General features: G+C 38.0%; 1 protein-coding gene across 2 annotated transcripts; it reads left to right on the top strand.

Annotated features, from left to right (window-relative positions):
• The first annotated feature begins 321 nt into the window (after positions 1-321).
• irf8 (interferon regulatory factor 8) lies at positions 322-4,261 on the top strand. Of its 2 annotated transcripts, none has more exons than XM_075471243.1 (9): positions 322-428; positions 609-779; positions 1,085-1,268; positions 1,581-1,681; positions 1,943-2,000; positions 2,423-2,470; positions 2,612-3,004; positions 3,141-3,256; positions 3,397-4,261. In XM_075471243.1, the coding sequence occupies exons 2-9, from the start codon at positions 609-611 to the stop codon at positions 3,592-3,594; spliced, it is 1,269 nt and encodes a 422-aa protein (XP_075327358.1). In that variant the 5' UTR covers positions 322-428; the 3' UTR covers positions 3,595-4,261. The 2 variants fall into 2 exon arrangements, with proteins under 2 accessions (XP_075327358.1, XP_075327357.1); XM_075471242.1 differs by having other exon boundaries at positions 569-779.
• Positions 4,262-19,717: the final 15,456 nt, after the last annotated feature.

Below are 19,717 nucleotides of genomic sequence, written 5' to 3'. Positions count from 1 at the left end.
TTTCACTTCAGAGGTGAGTGGGCGCGGAAGGGACGATGTACCAGAGTCCAAAAATCCCCCACAGCACACCGTAACTTGTGACTTTACCGTTTTTTTTTAATCAACGCTCCACGTCTGCGTAGCATTTAGCGTGGGCAGCTTTAACAACATGGCTCGTGTCATACCATTTCTTGTAAATACCCGGAGTTCGTAGAATAACTCTTCCTGAATGGGCTGTCTTACTAGAGCTTCGATACGCTCATTGGTCAAAGAGAGAACGCGTCATCAGGTCCTGTCTCAGCTATTTCATTCACGGTACGAAGCACAATAAACTTTACAGGCGTCTGCTGGGGAACACACTTGATTAAACCTCACAGAGAGCAACACCACACACACACACACACACACACAGACACACAGGGCTCAGCAGCTCGTCTGCCCATCAAACTGTAAGTGTTTTGAGTTGTTAGAGTTTCAGTCGCGAGAGTGAAAGTTGTTTTTATCTGATTTGTAAACTTTTAATCAGTTTAAGACAAATTATTCCAATATATTTTTCGATTGTAATGCGGATTATATTTCCCTTATCTAGGAGCAAGTGAGCAATTGTAAGAAAACAAATCTCTCTCAAGATGTCCAACTCAGGAGGTCGGAGACTGAAGCAGTGGCTGATGGAGCAGATCCACAGTGCGCAATACTGTGGACTGCAGTGGGAGGATGAAAGTCACACCATATTCCGAATTCCATGGAAACACGCAGGGAAGCAGGATTACAACCAAGAAGTTGACGCATCTATTTTCAAGGTTTGAAAGCTCCCTTGTGTAGTTCCCTGGAAATATTACCGTGGGGGAGTTTTGGGTTTACGCAGCACTATACGCGTAAAAGCAAAACTTGCGGATAAATCTTGGTGGCTCCCTCGAGCGCCCTTCCTTTACAAGTCTGATTTATTGAGGCCTGATGAAAATGTTAATCAAGATCTTCAAATATAGTTATTATATAAGAAAAACAATTGAATATATCTTTCTTTCTTTCTGTCTTTCTTTCACATGAACGATTAGTTAAGTACAGCACCAGCCAGCTCATTGACATTAATTTTTTACCTTTACAGGCCTGGGCAGTGTTTAAAGGGAAGTTTAAGGAGGGGGACAAGGCTGAGCCTGCAACATGGAAGACCAGACTCCGCTGTGCCCTCAATAAAAGTCCTGACTTCGAGGAGGTGACTGAGAGGTCACAGCTGGACATTTCTGAGCCCTATAAAGTGTACCGTATTGTACCGGAAGAAGAGCAGAAGCGTGAGTTGCGAACTTTTGTCAATCACTTTATCTTTCTTAATACTGTGTTGCACTTGTGCTGTATTGTCAATGTAATGTCTTGTGTTTGGAACTGAAGAATTGGAAAAACAACAGTATGTGGGATTGTATTGTACATACTGTACTTACCTCTAAACATGTATTTCACTATTACAGCTAGTGTAATACATATTGTAAGCTGAAATTCCTCATGTAACAAACGTGAATAATGAAAAGACAGCGCAGCTGGTAAACCCACTATGTTAGGTTAACATATAAAAAAAGGTTAATGATGTTCTACACTTTCACCCACAGATGGCAAAAGCTCAGTGATGGCCATGGCAGCCCCCACCAGCTCTGGTGAAATCACCGAGATGGACTGCAGCCCTGAAGAGATAGAGGAGCTCATTAAAGAGGTGAGACGCCTCTTCTCACTTATATTATTTACCATGCTATTTTCCAAACCTCCCCCACTTCAGTTTCTAGATGCTTGACGACCTTTATTGACACTGCGTTTTTGTCACCTTTTTTTTTTTCTTTATTCAACACCACACTGTATTGTCTTCTTCAACACTTGTCGCACTGAACATGCACATCCTCCCCCTTGATGTTTACAGCTCTAAAGTGTCTGAAGTTGCTCTGCTCACAGAAGCTCAAACAATGTTGTCTTTTTGCAGGAGGAAGGCTGCACCATGCAGGCCAGTCCAGAGTATTGGTCCCAGGGCAGCGTCAATGGTAAATTCAAACTTTTATATCCAGATTACAGCACAGAATCTTAACCAGTGTTGTAGCTATAAGTCTGTCCGGTTTGTTTATCTACACACACATACACACAACCTTTATGTATGATTGTTTGGCATTTCTGAGACTTGAGCTGTGATTTCCTTGAAAATAACCCCAATATGCAAAATCTCTGCTAAATGTCTCCACTGCTGTGGGTGCTAAACAGGGGCTATTTGCTTTTCTCTTGAAACCGGCATTGGAAGTATTGACTAATATCCTGTTGAACTTTGCTGACTTAAGTGATTATTTTTTTGTAAGATCGTGCTAGAGAAATGGTATTTCTGATGATGCAGCAAAGCAATGACATGACAGTATGGTTGTGTTCACCATGGGGGAAAAGGACCTTAATCATCTCTTCCTTCTGTAATTCACAGCTTTCCCATTGCATCAGGACCCTTTGCCATCAGGCACCCTCAGTTCAGGTATTCACAATTCATGTAATCCATGAAAACATCAAAACAGAATTTGCTTTTCAGATAACCAATGACACTGAATACAAAATAAATGCATTTTATATGTTGTATTAGAGTTTGTAATCTTAAACCAAATATTTTCCTCTCCAGCTTTCTCCCAAATGATGATCACCTTCTACTATGGAGGAAAGCCGATGCAGAACACATTGGTAACTCACCCTGAGGGCTGCCGGATTTCCCCACAACAGCACCTGGTTCGTGGTGCCCTCTACAGTTCAGACAGCATGCAGAGTGTTCATTTTCCCTCTGCTGATCTCATTGAGTACGTCCGGCAGCGCTATGTCACGCGCAAGCTCCTGGGACACCTGGAGAGAGGTGTGTTGGTCCGTGCAAACCAAGAAGGCATCTTCATCAAAAGGCTTTGCCAGAGCCGTGTCTTTTGGAGCGGGCTGGGAGAAGTGAGCTCCCAATATAACCCCTTACCTGGTAAACTTGAGAGGGACGCTGTTGTCAAGATTTTTGACACAGGAAGGTTTTTTCAAGGTGAGGCTCCATGTTTTTTGGGTTGTTTGATAGCTTAGAGGAGTCAAAATCAATGGTTAATATTTGATGTTCATGTTGGTGCTTTAGCTTTGACAGGTTTGTCTGAACAGTTGTTCATTTATCTTTAATGTTACAGCTCTACAGCTGTATCAGGAGGGTCAGATTCCTGCTCCTGATCCCACAGTGACGCTTTGTTTTGGAGAGGACCTCAATGATCTCAGCAGTGCCAAAAGCAAACTGATTATTGTGCAGGTAAGTCAGAACACGTGTTTCACTTAAACAGCTTAAAAAATTGATCAAACTGGACACCTTCCAGGCATGGACAAAGGAAATTCACTACTAAAGGTTTATTTAAAATAAACACATCTTTCTGTGTCCTCTCCCGATGGCAGATCACTTTGGTGAACTGTCAGCATGTGCTGGATACAATGAACATGCGTCGCTCTCAGCCCTACTGCAACAACCAAAACCTGGAGATGTGTGATGATGTGGCCACTGACCAGATGGCTCGCATCTACCAGGACTTGTGCAGCTACAGTGTCCCCCAGAGGCCAGCCTGCTACAGGGACAACATGCCCATCACCGCCTGAACTGTGAGCAGTGACATCTGAGAGGAGTTCTCCAGCATGTACGAGACCAAATCTACAACATATCAGGGGCATTTCATATTTATTTTACTTACACTGATGAGCTGAATTGATATACATGAAGATAAGGAAGTGCTCATTTCTCCTACAGTAAGACTTTTCAACTGAAAAGTTAAAATAACCCTGATGTTCTCTTCGTAATGTCTATTTTTGTATCCATGCAAAGCTAACACCAAACTGTGTTTAAGCTCTGCTTTGCTATTGCAAGAAGGTGTTCATATATTTCACAAATCAAAGCAAATACTTCACATCTATAAAGCCCCACGGCAGCCTTACCGCAGTTTGATATGTGCAGACAGTTTAGTTCTCAAAACTGGATTTTACTTCGTCATGATCTTTTTTGGTTGTTTCTGCAGCTGAGACGATTCTTTGTGTGTGTCCACCATTTGCATAAACTCACCAGATGGATTATTTTTTTTCATTACATATTCTTCTTTTTTATGCAGAAAATAGAAATATTTTTTATATACGTTGACAGAAATTGCATGACATTTTAGATGCTGTGCAGCATTAAAGTACAGATAGGTTTTACTATCAGACTGTTTAAACTTTAGAGCTATATTTCTTCTTTTTTTTGTAAACTCCTTTTCAAATAAAACTTTTTACTGAACTGCGCTTGTGTTTATTTTTCTACAGTCATGTTGTTTTTTTCATCCCCGGAGTTTTGAAGTTCACGAATATGGTAGAACAACATTTATGCTGTCACAGCAAAACTGGACAGAGGGCAGAGGTTAACGTTTTGAATATGTTCTCAGGGAGGATCGTAGACCTAAGATTCAGATCAGCAGAAATGCAAGAAATCAATAGAATCCAATCTAAAACATCTAAATAACTGAGTAGAATAATGCACTTTTATTGTACTGCAGTTGCATAACCACAACAATAAAATAAACAGTAATTTGACAATAAAAGCAAGACTTTCTTTTTGTAACATCATGCAAGTCTTTGCATCTTGAAGACTGTGTTGATGTAAATTCAAACATCAGTTCTAAATAATATATTAATATATTAAAATATATTCTGTATATTTTTGTCTGCTCTAAATTACTGAATCAATTAATCTAATCTAAAATATTGCAATGAATGTGCTTTTACAAATGTAAGTCTAAATGCCTTAAGCTTCTATCCTAAATATTATGGATTTTCGCTAGAACTTGGAATAAACAACCACATGGTTTGAATGACGCCTGGCTTCACAAATACAAATATGTAGGGCTGAAGAGGTATGATACAATTTTATATGTAAATATAATTTTCACCTTCTCAAATTAACTTAAAGTTTCATAAACTTGTTATGGACTTCTAAAGAATGTAGTGAGCAGCTAATTAGGGGGAAATCAAGCCTTGTCACACTGATAAGCAACACTTTCCTTATACTCTGAAAGCACCCATAAGACACATTTGTAACGTCAATAACAACAACATAAGTACAATTAGAAGGAACTATTTCACCAGTGAGAAGGTCATGTACTATGAACACATAGCATTTGTTTCAGTACCTAAAAAAATCTCATGCATCAGCCTAAAGTGACTACAGATGAGCTGGCATAACATTGCGCGTCACGAAAGTCCTGGAGAGACAGCTATTGGCTCACCAAAGTAAGCAAGTGAACACAATTCTGGATCCACGACCGTTTGCTTATCCTCCTGAGGTTGGTGCTGAAGATGCCATCATCTACCTGCTTCAGTGAGCCAATTCTCATCTGGAAAAATCAGACAGCACAGTGAGGATCATGTTCTTTGATTTCACCCGTGATTTTAATGCAATTCAGCCTTTACTGCTGCACAAGAAACTCCAGAAAATACAGGAAGATGCCTGCACAACCACCTGGATTATTGACTGCCTGACAAGCAGACCACATTTTGTGAGACTGAAGTGCAGTGCATCTGAGAAGGTGGTCAGCACCACAGGAGCACCACAGGTGACTGGGCTCTTATCATTTCCCTTCACTCTGTACACCGCTGACTCCCAGTACAACACAGGAATCGACAACAATACGCTGGAGCCGGTCCCAGCTGTCAGCTCTTTATAATGACGATTGTTAAAAAGCAAATAACCAGAAAACATTTTTTTTAGGATTGATTTCATTCATTTCAATGTGCTCAAGAATGATGAAACTAAAACACTGTTTGAAGGATTTAGGATCTAGATCATCTGTGTCAGGGAAGCTCACAGACAACCCCCCACACATCTTCCCGATGACTAATAGACAAAGGATAAGAGAGGTAACCAACTGGTTCCAAGTGATTACATGATTCACTGTGAAACAATGACATCCCTTGTTCTTCTTCTTCTTCCTCTGCTGTTTCTCATCCAGTTGGTCATTTCAGCAGGGACATGACAGCAGTGTCTCAAATGTCAAACACACACAGAGGAAACATTGGCGAGGAAGTGCATACAACACGATTGGACCCAAGCATCATGTAGATGCATACACACACACTCATTACATTGACTCACATGAAGTTCCAAGACACTTTCATTAACCCCGAGTCTATTCCCTAAATCTAGTGTTTACCACAACCGTCTTACTAAACTTTAAAAATTTACACTAAACATTTGTTTTTTGTCCCTGGAGTGGTGTTGGGTCTCCACAGTGTGACTGTTTAGAACATTTAATGCGCGTGTTTTCAGTTCCTAGTTCAAGAAAACTTGGGTTTGTAGCGGCCATTTTAAAAAGCTACTACATGTATCTCTACTGTAAGCGAAATCTCAAAAAAAGGAAATGAGATCCTAAGTGAAATTTGCCTGAATACCTTAAAGGCTTGGGAAGGAGGCATATTGTGTTGCACATACAGAACATGCGTACAAACACAACAAAAATGATCCTTCTTTTAACCCCAAATGGTGTGTTAGTCACATAAAGGCATTGCTCTGGGCGGTGTTGGATGACTCATTAGATTAGATTTTTTTTTTTAAATTAGTTTTCAATAAAAAAAAAGAAAAAGCTTGCTTAATGACTCATACAAAAATCACCTTGTTTTAGAAGTCATGTGTGCATCATATGATGTCTCTGGATAAAACCTTACTTAAATTAGAATACAAAATGAATGGTTCACTGAACAACACAGATGGATTATGTTGTGTCTGTGTTTGTGGTTACATACATGGGGGAAATACTGTCTAAGTTCTACAGAACAGGAACTTAGTTGATTTAAAAAAAAAAAAAAAAAAAAAAAACTGTCCAAGGAAATGGACATATATATATATATATATATATATATATATACACATATATATATATATATATATATATATACATATATATATATATATATATATACATATATATATATATATATATATACATATATATATATACAGATATATATATACATATATATATATACAGATATATATATACATATATATACATATATATATATACAGATATATATATATATATACACATATATATATATACAGATATATATACATATATACATATATATATATATACACATATATACATATATATATATATACATATATATATATATATATATATATACATATATATATATATATATATACATATATATATATATACATATATATATATATATATATATATATATATATATATATATATACATATATATATATATATACATATATATATATATACATATATATACATATATATATATATACATATATATACATATATATATATATACATATATATACATATATATATATATACATATATATATATACATATATATATATATACATATATATATATATACATGTGCAATGTAGTCTGGTATATTGGAACTGAAGACAGGTTTTTATCTATCTGTAAGATACCAGAAATGACTGAGAAGAAATATGCATGATTGGGACTAAGGCTTGAATACATTTCTTTTATTTCATGAAGTTATTTCTTCAACTGAAAAATAATAGATTACTCTATTTACTACACAAGTTTTTGGCCATTGGTTCCTTTTTTCAATTCAAGTGTCACCTATAATATCTTTTTGTTGGTTTGCACGCGCATTGGGCGCATTTTTTTTTTTTTTAAACTTGTCACGTTGGGTTGGTGGTGGTGGTGTGGAGAAGGAGGACCCGGATGCAGATATTCGACAAAATAAAAAAAAACTTGATTTATTTCCAAGAAAAACCAAACAAAAAGTGCAGCTGAGCTGGAATACACAAACCTAAACTACGAAAAAAGCTTGGCAAAACCAAAGCCTAACTATGACTGTGAAAAACATGAATAAACCTGACATGGACAAACCCAACTTGGCATGAGTAGCTGTGACATGGAATCAGTGACGGTGAGGATCTGGCAAAGTGCATGAGGAAAACCTGGAAACTAAATACTGAGGAGGGTGATTGGTGATGGAGTGCAGCTGAGGGGAGAAACACAGGTGACGTGAGTGAAGCTGATGGCAGGGCAAGAGAAACTAAGGAAAACATGGCAAAAACTAAAGACTAAACATGAACTTAAAACCTAACAAAACTGACAGACATGACAAAACTGTTATTCAGAAAATATATTACGAATGTGTCAGCAATGATGAAACATATTTTGGGGGGATACTATGCTGTGAATGATATGCTGAATTTAACACTCAACAGGGATTTACTCTTCTTCATTCAAAATTTCAACATTTGAAACAAATCTGTTGATTAGTGCTGGGGGCAGGTGGACAGAGTCACTGATTCATGGAGCCAGGCCCACTGTTGCCAACTGATCTAAATTATACTTGTAGTAGTTTCCACAAAAAAAACAAAAACATAATTCCATTCTCAATAAAAAGAGGAATTAGTGTTTGATACCAGAAGGTTTTTGACACAGCAGGGTATCAGAGTTTTTATTTGAGCGACTGCAAACTCATTCATTATATCATTACATGAGAATTATTGCAATTGAGAGTTATTGTTGACTCTGTAGCGTTTGACCAAACAGGATTCTTTGGAGGTTATAGATTTATTTGGAAGAATGAGAGTTTTAATAAGGCCACAAAAAACATGGACTGAAAAACTTCTACACATTTTTTTTTGTTGTCAAGCACGATGTAAAAAGCCATTTGTGGAAGGAAGTTCCCAACAAACAGGACATAGTAGAGGGACAATTTCTCACAAATGGCACTTTTACTTCTGATTCTCATTTCTTGGAAATGCTTTCCTAATAGTACTTACGGAGAATTTTGATATCAGCAAAACTACATAAATTCTAATTCTGATATACTACAGTATTTGGTCTTTCTCCCACGGAAAGCAAGAGGAAAAGCATCTAGCCAGCACTTATGCACATTTCTGCTACAATAGGCTTTTCTGCTCACATTTTCAGCATCTGCAGTTTGGTGTTGCAACATATCTTTGTGGCGTCTGAGGCTTCCCACAATAAACCATTGGAGACGCATGACAAACAGAACTGATGTTGCCATCATACGCAACTACGGCCATCTGCTCCAGCATTTCATTCTGTTGCCTTCTGCAGGGACTGCTTAAAGAAAGAAGTTCTGATTTTAAGAAACCCTGCACTTTCAGGAAATTAGAAAAAAAGAGGAATAACTCAAATCTGACATTTATATATCTTTTTATAGCTTAAAGGACCCATGGCATACGCCTTTCTATACTTTCTGGCTTATTTGTAACATTAAAATAAGGTTTATCACCTTAAACGTCACTAAAAGTATTGAAAAAAAAGGTTTTTGCTTGTTTTAGCGTTTTTATGCAAAACTAACTTGTTTTATCCACTACTCTCAAACTCTTGCTTACAAGACTTTTTTTCCTCAACTTTTTGCTCACACGTCACAGTTTAGGATTTTATTTTATGGTCAAAGTCCCCCGGCCCGCCCATGGGAACTACGTTATTCGCTATACGCTATCCCTACACTCAAAAGACACAAGTCTGAAGCACAAGCGGGGAGAGAAACTGTTTCAAATGTCTGTGTTGTGTTTGCATCAGACGTATGAATGGAAACATCATGGTCACACTAAAGGAAAAGGCAGCTAAGGGGGCTAATGGTACTTTGTGTTTATAAATTAATACACAATTTGACTGAACTCATCAATTTGTTGTCTCTTCAACTGCTCAGAACTACTCAGCGGTAGGAATAACAAGTTTATTCACACGGGTGATTTCATAGAACTGCGCATATTGAAGAAACAGAGACATCCTGCTGTAAAGTTTGTGACAGCTCCTCATGCTGCTCACTTTAATATTTGGGATCTGATCTAAGGCCAGATCCCATGTGTGGTCACGCCTTAAAAACATATAGTGTTATCTCTAATTTCAAAATATCTTCAGGCGACACATTTTTTCTGTTTTATGTTTGCAAAGAACTGTTAAGGGAAAAAAACCTTACAATTATACACTGTGTAGTCAAACAATGCGTTGGTAGGAAGTTGTGATTTACCATGAACAGGTTGTGTTATGCAAGCTGGTGCTGAAGGTGTTGGTTGTGTCTCTGGGGAGAGCTTTGGTTTAGAGTCAGAGCGGGTGAGATGAGAATAGGCATTCAGAGAGGAACTGGGAGAGCACCGAGGACGCTGTCAGTGGAGAGACAGGTGAACACTGAGCCCACATCCTGGGACGCAGGGAGAAAGCCACCTAACCACACACGTGTGTACATGCACACACACACTCACCCCGAGACACACACATACCATGGTACAGTAGCCACTGACCAAGGATCATATCCTCTAATTAGTATCAGTTCATGTCCTTCAAACGAAAGGTTTGCACCTTTAAAGGTCTTCTTCAACTTAACTCTTGATGTTTTCAGACAAAGACCTGTGAATAGTACAGAAAATTATGTATTCCATGTACTCTAAATATTTAACTGAAAGTAAAAGGCAACATGACAGTTTTAAAAATACAAAACATTGGCAGTTGAGTGATGTGGTAGTAAAGATTTGAGATATAAAAGTGAAGATATGGAACTTTGCTAGATTACAGGAAAGTGGTTTATTGTAATCCAACATCAGTTTCAAAATATCCTTCAGTTTCCATAAAGCCACTTTATTTCAGGCACAGGGACTGAAGTTTTTTTTTTATTTTTTATTTTTTCATTGCAGCTGGTTCAATTTGAGTGACTCACAAGTTAGTGAGGGAGGGATGGGTGTTAACGAATGACATTTCTGATGCTTAAAACAACAATACTTATTCTAAAGTGATCAGAGGGGATCAAAGTGATCAAAGCAAATGTAAAAGACGTGATACCGGAAGAATCGCAGCCAAAACACTGGGTGAAGGGACTATTGAGATGCCCTTTTTGGTGCACTCTTTGTCAACAGTAATCCCTGACCGCCTGATCACTGGACAGGAAACACAGGAAGGAGCCTAAAAACAAAACTTCTGCCCTGAAAAGAGGAACAACTGATACACAGGGCTGCAGAGTTAGACAATTAAGTCTATTCATAAACTTTGGTTCATTAGTGTGAAACCTAAAAAAAAGAGAGGCCATTCATTTTTAAATGTTTATTAGACTGACAACCACAGTCCATATTCTATAGTGCAGAAATGTACAGATTAAAACTATGAGAATAGACTCCCAGAGATGCCACCCATTGAACAACTCAAGTACAGTTTGTAACACATTTGCAAATAAACACTGATAAGCTTTTTTTTGTTGCTTGCATGGTGTATTTCTGTTTCATATTCAGGAAAAACAAAACTTATCAGTAGAAAAAGAAGGGGATGGAAGCTGATGTGGAGGGGAAGACCAGGGTGGGGTGACAGTCCCTGGGGAGCTAGTGCCAGGGGAGCATCAGAGCAGCCATGTGACACAGTTCAGTGCTCATTGTGTTTATGAGACTTCTTCTGTGTGTGCAAGCCAAGTACAGAGGTGACGGGATGTGGGTAGCCAGAAAGGTGATGTTACGAGGTAACAGAAAAGTGCCTGATAAACAGATCCTCTGTGATGCAGGTACTTTCATTGTACTCTTCAAGTAAATGTATGTTGAATATATCTTTTACACTTTTAAACACCGCATACGTGTCAGAGATCACACACACACAAAATACAAGGCTTCTCAAAACAAATTTCCATGTAGAATGTGAATCTGTGTAAAATCTAAAAAAAAAAAAAGGAACGATTTGTAAATCATTTCACGTGTTACTGGAAATAGTGCAAAGATGAACTGAAGGTGAGAAATCTTGGACTTTAACAACAAGACAAGGTGTTTGGGATGTAATTGCCGTAATTGTGAAAGTGAAATCTTCTCCTATTTTTTGCTTGATGCTGCATTTAAGCTAATGAGGAGTCAGAGTTCTCCTTTATTATATTTTCTGTTTCATACTGCACCACATGCTTGTTGCAGTTCTTTACCATAGAATGGTTAAATTGCACAGTGTGGTTTTGAATCAGCAAAGCCAACTCTGGAAAATGGGTTGTCTGGATGGTAGCATACGTTGTCCAAAACCAGGATACATCATTATGAATGAATTGTTTCTTTGTAGATGTACAAGTTAGTAATAAATTTACACTAATGCAACCCTTACCATCACTGAATCTGTTTATCTTTAAACTGTTTGTTGAAGGCATACTGCATGGTTCCCTTCAAATCTTAGCCTGGACGATGCAGCATCCATAATTTACTAAGAAAAGCTCAAATATCGATTCAACAAACCTCACAAATGCTTTGTGTTCCTGAGCCCATTAAGTTATCTTGTCGATTTTGTCGACAGAACTTTTCTGTCATACATTTTGTTTTTTGGGCTAATCCTTTGTCTACACAGATCTTATCGTTTTTGGAATCTTTTGATGAAAACACATGTTGTTGATGGAATCAACAAATTCTTGGCAGTCTTACATTTGTAAATGTTCTTAAACTGTATAACGACTTGACCACACTCTTTCATAGAGAGGTGAGCTTCTTCAAACCCTTACTTCTGAAAGATTTGGCCACTTTCGATTAACATAGTAAATTTAACATAGTAAGTTTCTAATATGCCCTACCTAACTGCCGTAACCTTTTTGAAAGAAGTTGCTGGTATCAAAATCTAATCTAATCTAATCTAATCTAATCTAATCTAATCTAATCTAATCTCAGTTCTAACACTTTACATCATTCTTCTCCTCTTTTTTTAGAAATTAGGTATTGGGTTTAATTTATTTGCCCATCATTGCTGTTCAGAGTTGTACACAGCATTCTAGTTTTTCTGACCACTGCTTCACTACAGTTTTACTCATATCCTGTGATGTTCAATAGTTTCCAAAAAGTCAACTACAAACACTAAACCATGTAGCAAATGTTCAGGCTTTTGTGCTGCCTTAATTGTTTCAGTGTATTTTTGCAGCATTTTCTGAGTGATCTGTGGTCGATCACACAAAACTCCATTATTGATTGAGGAACAGAACCTTTGTGGCTCGAAACCTGGTTTCTAATTATAACATTAGACTAACTGAATAGGTTGCAGTAATTACACAACCTCTTTCTGAGTTTAGCGGCTTCACAATGTCCAAATAACAGGTGCTGCTGGGATGGATTATTTAAAGTTGCTCTAAATTGGTTCCAGCACAGCTGAAGGAATCTGTCGACCACAGGCATTAGCAGAAAGTACAGTCACACTGCATACTTCCCTCTTTGAAATACCAGTATCCTAACATGGCCATCACGTGACTATTGTGGAATTACCTGTTGATACAGTGCCACCTTTAAAGCAGGGTATTAGTTAAGCCAGTTTTAGAATCTTCCAAATAATCTGGGTCAATAAAGTTGTATAGATTGCACAAAGATAGATACTCTGCTCCAATAGAAATATATTTAGATTAAGTCAAAAATTATTTGGGAAATATAAGGCTAAATCTTGCAGACAGGAGAAATTATGAAAAATTTGCATGTTTAAAAGCAGCAGCCTGGTGAGAGGTTCATGGGTATTTTTATCAGCAGATTTGCATGTTTCTGTCTCTGCTGTGCCCCCGTTGAAGAACACACAGGGTGGGCGTACGGAAGACCAGTGGCGCAGAACTTCTATGGGTAGTTAAGCATGATGGTTTGCACAGTTGCAGTTCACATCAATAGAGAGAGAATGAGGGAAAATCCTGCTTATGTAACTCGGGCAGATATCGAGTCTCACATGTGTAAAAAAGTATGAGAAAGGAAGAATGAAACTCGTGAAAAAAGAGGAAACTAAATATTGATGAATGACGGGCTATTGCTGAAAGATGTTTTTTCATTGTCACTGAACAATCATTTCAAATGATATTTCTACTGTGTTTTTTTCTCTCTTTAAGATTTGTAAGAGTAAACAAATCCAAGCTAATCCAAACTTTAACAGCACCAGGCTGAGGAAGAGTGCAGCTTAATACTGCCATCTAGTGGCAAGAGTTTGGCAAAATGTATTATATAATTCTTTTCTTTTTTTTTCTTTCTTTCTTGCTTGCTGTATGATGTCTAATTGAGATTTTAGCTTTTCAAATATACTTTTGGCATTTTTATAAATTGAATTATGAGGATTATGTTTACTGTTGAAATACATTCCCAAGACTTGGTTGTGAATTGAAATGTAAAGCTTTCTTTGAATCGCACAGATTTTTAATTTTTTTGTATGTCTTGAAAATTATAGATAAACAAATGAATAAATTGGATCCAGCATCTCAATCTGAGTTATGAGATGGCAACTGTGTTTAACGCTTGAAGCAGGATATGCCCATAGTTTTTTTTTTTTCAAATTCTGCCTGTATGCCACTGATAACAAACAGGACTGGCTTCTGCTGGAGAGATTTGGTCATTATGACACACTCGGCAGTCATTTCCATTCCTTCATTTTCCGAAGTGATTCCATCAGGAAAAGCAGATCGTATCTGATTGTAGTCTCTCAAGGCAAATAGTTTATTTGTTACTTCTGCTACATTTAAGAGCCAAAAAAGGTCGAACACATGGCCATGTCAACACAGATGCTTCTCTACGATTGTACCACTGAGAACATTGTACAATACATTTCACATAGCTATCACTAATTACAAAAAGACTCTAGATTGACCTAAAATATGACACAGTAAAAATAAGAAAATTATATTTATATTTATATTTATATTTATATTTATATTTATATTTATATTTATATTTATATCTGCAACAAGCAGGTTTTATACAGTGTCCCTTTTTTCAGTGTTTCTGTTTAAACTTGACTCCTCTCCTTTATTATGTTTGCTGTCATTACAACTGTGAAAAAAGAGTTAAGAGTCTCACAGGAGGTTTTTGGTAAAAGTCATTAGGGAGTAGATTTTATCTGCAAAACACTCATTCTGTAAAAGCACTGCCGATACCAAAACTCGTTTTGGTTAACTTCTAGAATCCTTTTATTAATCCAGCTCAACTGTAAAAAAGGTTCAGCTGGCATTTTCCCCCCAAAAATCAATATTTATTTGTTTTGATACTCTGGAATATGTGAAATATTAACAGTTCATATTCTGATTGCATGAGCTTTCTTGTTCTTTTCTGTTAGCTCTTGCTTAACCCACATCATACCGCAGAAGAAGATGGACACGTCTTTCACCGCTCCAAAGTCTGTCAGAGTGTTTGTGTGACTTATTCACAAACCCATTTTATTACGAAGTCCTTAACAAGTCGACAGCAACATTCTCTCTGTCTGATGTTTTTTATGCACACACACATTTCCAAAACTTTCCACGATGAGCCCAATCCCGGTCTTTACCTCATCTACACCATATTACTCACTGACACTAATTGAATACTTGGCAGAGAATGTGGGCGGTGATGGCGTGCACTAAGTTGATGAATCATCAGTCATGGTCATTAGCCCCATTAAGTACCTCGACTGACCTGCGATGCCTTTGTACAGGAAAGCAGAGGAAAGTAATGGAAGAACTATTCACATTTCCACCTCACTGATGTGTGAGAAAAAGAGGTGGAGGTTGTTTTTCAGTGTTATTTTAGGCTTGAAATGTAAAGTTCCTTCAAAGATTGGGGATGTGAGAGTATGCATTGTCGTGTGAACAAGCATGTTTCCATGAGAGAGGGGCTTTCTATATGCGCCCCATGTGAAAAGAATTTCTCAGTGATATTATGATGTTGCAAAACCCACCAAACATATTGTGCAATGTCAATAATTGGGGTAGGGGAGGATTTACTTCACAGAACTCTTATAAAGAGTTAGAACTGTGTCTATCAAAAGAGAACAAAAGCCAACCACATTACACATCATAGTGGAAAATGTCATTGCTTCTAATATCCTGTTGTCTTATTATCTGACCACAAAGAGTGTGTACAAATATACAAGATTGTTCAGGCAGTTGCTCTGTGTAAGTATGAAACACAAGACAAGCCGTATATTTGGTTGCACCATATATGGCATTCGTCTTCAGAGCTCCACAACTCTGTGGAAGTTGGAGAGGGGACAGCTGTGGCTGAAGATTTACTCCTTACAGCCCAGCCAAAGCAGCTGAGCTCCCAGCCTCTTCATCGCATCCTGGATTCAGCAGAAAATAGTGCAGAGCAGAAAAGAGGACCTGGTCCGCTCTCAGCCTCTCTAAGGGGCTGAATTACGATTTCCCGAGGAACGCTGAACCTAGGGAAGCAGCCTGAACGGCCATCCATCAGCCTGGGTGTCTGCATCCTCCTGAACAATGTGTGACCCCTGGGTGCAAAGAGGGTCAGAGGAGGGAAGCCTTCCATCCTCATGAACATGCACACATGTAGCAAACATACTCACTCCTTCTCATGCAACCCTTGTGTACCGGCACATAATAAGGGCATCTACTTTACCCTGCATTCTTTGCTCTTTTTATTTAACACATCTTTTTAAGGCATAGAAGTTTTGAGCTTTAAGCAATTGTAATTTTATGTTTTTCCACATCAATTTCTGCAACAAAGTAAAAGAGCCTAATGTTCACAGTACTGCCTTGTAAGAGGAGGGCTTGTAAATGTATAATGCAAAAAAAAAACAGTCATATGACCCGCTGGAACCAGTTACAATTTTTCAAAATAAAAATGCCTTCATTGGTTACTGAAAGAAATTGTCTAATCAAAACATTGCAAACGACTTTCATGAACATGCAAAATTGTGCATTTTTCACACAAACAAACAAACTGAATCCCGTAAAGTACACTATACATTTAAGATGAAGTTAGCCGGGTTGAATAGCAATCACTAACCTGCCAAAGAAGCTTGCTGGGATTAGTTATACTAAATGGGCACATGATGTAATCATAAATTAAATCAAGAGAGTAAATATTATATCAGGATTATTACCTTAAACAAAAATACCCACAAAATTGTATAATAAAGACAGCTTAGTCATTTGTGTTTATCATTTATGATTTATAGTGTGTTTTTTGTGACCACAGTTTCTCCTTGTTGAGGTTCACTGCATGTTTGGTGTTTCAGTAAATTTTCCTTGACATTACAATTGTGTAACCTCAATGAAGTGACTTAAAGCCAATTTAAATCTGTCAAGTTCTGTTTAATCTTTCCTAGATGAAAATAAAAAAGTAGCAGTGTGTAGTGTGAGCTGGTGTACTCCATCCCTGTGTGGTTCACGAGCTTTACAGCAGCTGACAAAAAAGAAGCTTCAACGATAAAAAGCGGAAAAAACAATAAGCCATTGCCCGCCATCCTTGGATGACATTGCCAGCTCCCGATGCCTCTCCAGATCAGAAAAAATCATCGGGATGATCACCATCCCGCATACCACCTGTTCAGCCTGCTGCCATCTGGTAAGAGGTACAGGAGCATAAAAAGCAGAACAAATACACTGAAAAACAACTTCTTTCAGTGGGCTGTCAGGACTCTGCTAAAACTTGGCCAATACACACCCTGCCTTTCCCCCTCTATCCTACGTCCTTATCTATTTGTGCAATACTATGCTGCAATACTACTTATATTTATCTATTTATTATACACAAGTGCAATCTTCGAAGAGCAATTCCACTCTAATGTGCGATACAGCCCTGTCTGTCCACAACATTCTACTCCATTGTGCTCCTTTTTATCTTTTTATCATTTATTATTCTCTGATTTTAATGTATTTTGTTCTTGTGTCTTATCTATTTTGTGTCTTTTTATGCAGCTATAATTTTAGTGGAAACGCACCTTAGTTGTAGCAATGCAGCCTCGTTATATAGGTGTCTGTACATTGACAATAAAGACGATCTTATCTTATCTTCTTTTTTGATTGTAAAAAAAAAATAGCTCAAAAACACAAAATGATCCCTGTTTTTTTATTTAGATTTTTCCTGGAGTGTGATAGGAAGAGTTCTTAGGAAGACAAGCTGCAACCCCAACACCACAGTCAACTGCTCATCTACAGCTCTGATGGTGTTTAAGCCCAGCTGTAGATGGGAAGGTTATAAAGTTGTGTGTAGACTACGGGATGGGATCTATCCGTATCTCTGTCTGGGAACTTGACAGCTCTGGATTTAGTCTGCATCCAGACCTCCTACATACATGTCTCACTGTTTACTACCCCCTGCCTCACACTCCTCCCTCTATACATCTATCATTTCACCAGGACCACACACACATACATGACATAACATATATACAAATACACATACCCGAACTCAAGAGTTACTAGCCTTAATCCAATTCAATGACGTCAACAAGTTGGCCAGTATTGTTGTTCTTCTATGTACTCAAAGTAACATTTGAAATAACCCCTTTTAAGTGGTACACATCGGTAAGCAAAGCTCCCTCTTGGAAAAATATCATCACTTTGTATACAACTCATTTGGTTCTAGTGGGGGCAGCAAAACATGAGCACACGCATTATGTAGTGAGTCCAACTCACTCCCTGCTCCAGTTCTGATCTACGTCATTGGGTTCCCCAGGACAGATGTTTTGAAGGGAGCCAGACTGGTGCTCATCTCACATGCAATTTCCTGTAATAAAAGAGCAGTTTGAGATGATGAGCTCTAAGTGAGCTGATGCCAGCCGGTGATACCTGCACACCAGGGAATCCTGCCCATGTCTGACTCCAAAAAATGTTGTCCTCAGGCACCAGTGGATGTTTACAGGTTGTCATGTTTGGTGTAACCACCTTGTGTATGTATAGTGTCACAAAGAACAAAAGCTGCACCCTGTTTATTATAGCATATGTGTAGGTGCAAGTTGCCTATAGTGAAGCAGGGATAATTGAGTTTGAATTTGAGTGGCCACTCAAAAGAGAAGCGAATGTTAAGTTCAGTTAAAAAGCAGGAAGAGCCCCACCCCCCATCCCTCGAACCTTCAGTTTTAAGGCACTGTCCATTCATCATTAGTTAGACTGACTGCAGCTCCAGGCTCATGCATACTCTAACCATAACCCTACCCCTAACCCTTAAACCCAGTGTGCCCGCTGCTCTCATCTTTCCCACATCAACAGACTTCCTGGGAGAGCTGAGGCTGCTTGACTCTTCTCTGTCTTTGTTTCTCAGGAGGGTCACATCTTTCTCTGACTGCTTGCTTGACATCATGACACCTTTTCTTTCTTTTTCTTGCACTTTCACTCACTATGCTAATTCTTCTTAACGAGAGAACTATCCATCTGTTTGGTGAGGGACTTGTGATCTTCAGGGTTATTTCCACTTCAGTGCAGGTGGCGTCGGCCCTGGTGCTCACACAGTAATGGCATTGCAATTGCAAAAAACAACCCTTCGCTGTGGAGATATTTGGCAACAACATGCAGAAAGATTTTTTTTTTTATTGGTATAAATGGCAGCTCCTCACACATCACTTTTGCATACTAGTGTTTTAAACTCATTGCTAATATTAGCTTTTTAACATGCTCAGAACGACACTACACATATATACAACATATATGTTGTATTCAATGTTCAAAATTAGAGCTACAATTTCAATAAAAGGCAACAAATTCTAATTCTAAATAAAAAGAGAGAATGGAATTAAATTGGATTGTCAAGGGGTTTATAATAAATTCTGCTGAAGCAAGAACATTTGTTTCAAATGGCAGTAAAAGACCTCTGCAAACTTTAACCTCATGGTGGAGCCAGAGGAAAAGTCAAAAGAGATTCCATGAGACTCATTGCCATCGGTCCAGTACCTGAACTTCAGACTTACTTTGCTGTACAACTCTGCTTCCTTCTAGAGCAGTTGAAAGGACAACATTTATTTTTGCTAAATTTCCATCAGGATAATTTCTT

The sequence above is a fragment of the Odontesthes bonariensis genome, chromosome 1, assembly GCF_027942865.1.
Source record: "Odontesthes bonariensis isolate fOdoBon6 chromosome 1, fOdoBon6.hap1, whole genome shotgun sequence".
NCBI lineage: Eukaryota > Metazoa > Chordata > Actinopteri > Atheriniformes > Atherinopsidae > Odontesthes > Odontesthes bonariensis.
This window is presented reverse-complemented; position numbering and strand designations above follow the sequence as displayed.